The sequence below is a fragment of the Belonocnema kinseyi genome, chromosome 8 (assembly GCF_010883055.1).
Source record: "Belonocnema kinseyi isolate 2016_QV_RU_SX_M_011 chromosome 8, B_treatae_v1, whole genome shotgun sequence".
Classification (NCBI taxonomy): Eukaryota; Metazoa; Arthropoda; class Insecta; order Hymenoptera; family Cynipidae; genus Belonocnema; species Belonocnema kinseyi.
Window position 1 is genome coordinate 54,190,501 of NC_046664.1, and position 5,360 is coordinate 54,195,860.

Here is a 5,360-nt window from a genome sequence, read left to right on the forward strand (position 1 = left end):
GCGAGGGCGCATACTTTGAATAAAATATTTGTTATCATTCTCTTGAAATAAATGTGTTTTTTTCTTGAAAAAATACCGGGTTCATATGTATACACCTGGTATGTCGTGACGCAAGGAGATTTTTTTTGTTAAAAAAATTATACATACGTTGCTGTTCGTCAAGCATGATTAAGAACTCCCTCTTGTTCGGCCCCGCGGTCCATGCGTGGCCAAAATGCCAAGAACTGGATTTCTAGAAACGATGTAGATCCAGGAGACTTTAATGAAGAATTCAGTGTATTTAGAGGTTTTAAATGCCTCATCAAGTGTAATAAGTGTTTTCAGCTGTACATTCCAGCTTGAAATGGACCCGGAAAATTAAAAAAAAACGCTATAATATCAGTCACTTCAACCCCGGTCGATTCCAAGAGGTTTCAAACATCGTCGCAGCACATTCCAGATATATTTAAGATACCATTAGGGTTTGGGGGGCGGGGGTGGTTACAGGAACCCCAAGTTGGTAAATCCAATGGCTTGCAAACTGGCGAAGGGAGTCAATTTCGTCCCGCTGCTTGAGCTATGTTCTAGAGATTTGATGGCGATAGTCACGGATGCTTACTCTCACTATAATTTGTGGGGCAGTGCGGAAGTCAACTCAAGATGTAACGATCTAGTGGAATACCTAATCATCACTGATTTAGATATCTTTAATACGGGGAACATCCTGACGTTTCGTAACTTGGGAAGGGAAGAAGTTATTGAAATCACTCTCTGTATCAGCAGTTTTAGAGATAACATCAAGAAGTGGAGACTCTTAGATGAAGCCACGCTCTAAGATCACTGACAAATAGAGTTCAAGTTGGAATCCATTGTACCCACAGGCCCTAAATGGGTCAGAAATCCAAAAAGAACGGATTGGGATCCGTTTTCCACGGACTTAAGAAGTGCACTCTCAGAGGTGCTCAGGTCAATTAGAGATGTGGGTACCCTGGAGATGGCGGCCGAGATTTTCACGAAAGCAATCAAATCTACTTAAGAAAGTAATTGTCGACCTTTAAGATTTTGAAAGGCTGGGCAGACACACTGGTGGAGTGGGGAGCTCGAAGAGATTCGAAGAGAAACCAGAGAGAGTTTCAGACGTGCTAGTACTGGCAAAATGGAGGAACTACGGACGTCGTTTACGACAATGAGGGATGAATATAGGAGTGCAATAAGTAAGACAAAGCATGAAAGTTACACCAACTTCTGCACACACATCGAGAAAGGAGGAGAGAAAACTAGAATGGATAAGCTGCTTTCTTCAAATCCGGATGCTATTCTCGGCACTCGGAAAGCGACCGGCGGCGGATACTCAGAGTCTGATGGGGATATCTTGGCTCATCTGATCAAGGCACATTTTCCTGGCTATACAAAGTTAGGAGAAGAGGGGACAACACCTCCGAGGCAATGAAAGCCACCGGTGGCCTAACTGGGCACGAAATGGCGGATAGCCAATGAGATTGTTACCTCATGCTCCAGATAACATATATCCAGTCTTCTTACAGAGGGCTTATATGATCATCATAGGGCCGATCGTGAGAATTACAAGGGAAAATTTAATGGACCTGAGGTAAGTTTTAGGCATTTACAGCAGGTTATTCACTAAAGATATTAAAAGTAGGCTGACCGAGGAATATTAGAATGAGAGGGGCTTGGGGTCTGGCTGCAGTCAGGATAAAACACTCTTGGGCTAAAGGCTAAAATCTCACCGAGCGAAGGAATTACTCAAGCTCGGGAGAAACGAAGTCAAAGTTCTAACAAAAATGTTTATAGGACACACTAACAAAGTTTATAGGTCTATAATAAGACTTCTACTAATATCCTCTGTCACTGCTCTGCAATTGCGGGGAAACGTATAATACTCACAGGCAGTTGCTGCATCCATGCGTCTGAAAAATCAGCCAACAGCGTGGCTGTGATCCTTTCCCTATGGAGAGGGCTACGGGGTCACGCATAAGGCTGATAAGGGGACGCAACGGAATCAACCAAGTGTCAGAGGCTGTTACTGTCTTAACCCAGAATAATAATAACAAGTTAACAGAATACATTATCTACGACATTAACTAACATAAAATATACATTTTCCTTCAAGATGTTTCATTTTACACGGAATTCTATCAAATGATATGAAAGCGTGAATGCGCTTAGAAGTTATTGTATAATGACAGGTCGTACAACAAATGGGTGGAGTGCGACCAATCTTAATGGGGAACTTCTCTTCCTCGAGGATGATATACTACATGTGGTGATAAGTCCCCGGTCTAACATAAAGAGGGCAACACTAACAAAAAACTCATGATATTTTAGTAGTACCAACCTTTAAAAGTTTTCCCCTAAAATTTTGTAACATTATGTAGACTATTTTTCAAGTTTGTACTGGTATGAGTGATGCTACTTTCGCTTATCGAGAAAAAATAAGTGAAAAAGAGTTCCGTGTTCTGATTAAACGTTGCTTTTTCATGGGAAAAAACAATATTAACAATATTAAAACTATTGTTTTTAATACATTAATAATGTATTAAAAACACTATTAATGTTAACACTATTAAGTTAGAACGAGTCTCCACCTTCAATATCGACGGTAAAGAGAATGATTTAGTAAATTTAAACGTGCCCGTACAATCATTGATGTTGTGGAACGTTCTGGGCGTCCAATCCAATTCACAACTCGAGAAAATATGAAAAAATTCACCTTATTCTCTAAAATGAACGAAAAATGATAGTGCTTGCTAATATTCTGAGGACATCAACAGATATGGTACCAAAAAACTTCTATTTGTTGCCGAACTTAAAAAAATTGCTCCAAAGAACACAATTTTTTTCAAGAAAGAATGTCAAATGGGAGGCAGATGCCTATTTTGAGGCGCTCCACAAATCTTACTATACGAAGGGTTTTGAAACGCTGGAGGAACGCTAGAAGAAGTTTGTTGCTTTTGAAGAAGATTACACTATGTTGAAGAATAAGACAAAGTTTTGCGGAAAATTTTTTTTATGCTGAGTCCGCAGAATGGCAATGATGGGACCATAGAAAAATGGACTTAATGCGGCCATTCTTCATTCGATGGATTGTATTATTTCCTCCTAGTTCACTGGGAAGATGTTGTCAAATTATGGATCGTGAGAAAAATGAGTTGAGTGCGGCCATTCTTTTTTCTGAGCTCAACTTCCTCGAAAAAATATTTATTATTTACAATGATGGGACCAGAGAAATATGGAATCAATGTAGCCAATGTTTATTTATAACTTAAATTCCTCGAGGAAAGTTTATTTTTTAGACCTGGTGCACTTGGAACTTGTTGTACAATGACGCGACCTGATGGACATGTGTTGAATGCGATCAATTGTCATTTGGAACTTAACACATTAATGCCGAAATTCCACTGTTAATTGGCTTTGTTCACTATGAAAGCGTTCTTAAAAAATTGCAATTTAATTATTTTTAATATAAAATTCTCTGAAATTTTCAATTATATTATGCAAATTTCGAAAAAATGCAACCCTAAACAGTTATGATTTTTTATTGAGAAAAAAATGTTCTTTTTTAAATCAAACTTTTTAAAAATAGAATTTTCACTTCGAATGCGTGCGAGGTAATCACGCAGTAATAAATAAATTGTGACATTGAACCCTAATTTAAAATTGCATGGATGGGATTTACGAAAATCAAAATGGCGACATCCAATATGGCATATACGGGTATATACGGTATATACGAGCATCTACGTGGAAAAATAGCACTTCGGGTATTTAATAAGTTACCTTCCTCCAGCAAAATGTATTTTCTAAAGAGTCTTTGTGATAAATCTTTCCGCATGTAAACGTTTAAAGAGGACATACGTGAGAGTTAAAAAAAATCTCCATTGCATTTTTGGAGCACTATAATGCAAAAGTATGTGGCAGGAAAAAATTTTAAAGTAAAACTTAAAAATTTTTTTAATCTGCGTAAAAATACACGTGGTAACATATTTGAATTGGTAATTAATCCCAAATGATTTTATAGCAATTATGAGACACTTTTTTGTAAAGATATAAAAGAGCAACAAGATGAAATACACGTGTTCAATGAGATATTATATGAAAGAACAAAAATGTGACTCAGGCGAGAATGTCGACGTGGGCATTTACGTAAAACTCTACGTGGCAGTACATTTCAATCGATTTTATAGCAAACTACGTTAAGAAAAGTATTTAGAAAATGTCTTTAGGATCATTTATAAGACGCTTTTATCGGAAAATTTACAAATGCGCAACAAGATAAAAGCCACGTATACTATGATAACATATGTGTCCACTGTTACGAAGAAAGTGTTTTACGAAAAGCCAGTTTTTCAATATATATTCGATATCCTGATATAAGCTATTTTTATATTTAATTCATATTGTCTCATATTATATATCACTTACGAACAGAGTTAAGAAATATAACAAAAGTGAAGAGCAGCAGATTATAAATAATTATCTTCATTTTACTCCAGAAAATAAACTGATTCTTTTTAACTTCTTGAGCTTTTACTAATGAGGTGTTGAATATGTTTCACTTGTATATATACTATTTTAGACGCAATAAAGCGTTACGTAAACCGTAGACATGACGTTCGACAATCTGATTATTACACATCTCTCACAGCAAAACTAAAATATAATAAAATGACTTGCGACAAAAATATTGTCATAAATCTTTGACGAAAGTTGTGAAATTTGGATTGCGTATTTACTGCAAAAGAATACTTTCCTCTATCACGGTATTTCTAAAAAAATAATTTTTATCAACTCAAATTTGGATACATTGTTTAAAATTACTTTGATACAAGTACCTTTTTGTCTTTTTTGTCAAGAGCCCGTATGATAAAAGAATTATTCTTAATTTATAGACCATGTGAATGAACATTACATAAGCTATAGTGTAACTTTGAAAAAAGTAGGTAAAGATTTGAATAGAACAAACAGCGAATATATTTTATATCATGCCAAAAACAATGCAAAATTAGATTTAAAAATTATTATTGATGTGAGAAGCTTTGAAAAAAATGTAGAGGCACTTTGAGCGTCAATCAACATCATAGCTCAGAAACAAAATAACTAACAATTTTTTCGTGTAATATTATTTTATCATAAAATGCATTTATTAATAAGAAAATATAAAAAAATCTGGCAGCGTTTTTTTCAAAATCTATAGTTCAAATAAATAATAAATATTAAGTTTTTTTAATCATGCAAGATTTTAGTTTTTGTAATTCTTGACTTAACCCAAGTAATGAACATAATATGCATCATATTTTTTTATTTTTTTCGTTATACATATTTTGACAAATACTAATTAAAATGGAGGAAGTGAAATTTTT

General features: G+C 35.2%; 1 protein-coding gene across 1 annotated transcript in view; it reads right to left on the reverse strand.

The window, feature by feature from the left end:
• The window catches only part of LOC117178498, a 16,630-nt gene extending 12,127 nt beyond the window's left edge, over positions 1 to 4,503 (reverse strand). Inside the window, exon 1 of the mRNA XM_033369924.1 lies at positions 4,423 to 4,503. Within this exon, the coding sequence (XP_033225815.1) occupies positions 4,423 to 4,483 (61 nt within the window). The 5' untranslated portion in view covers positions 4,484 to 4,503. The remainder of the gene's footprint in view (positions 1 to 4,422) is intronic.
• Positions 4,504 to 5,360: the final 857 nt, after the last annotated feature.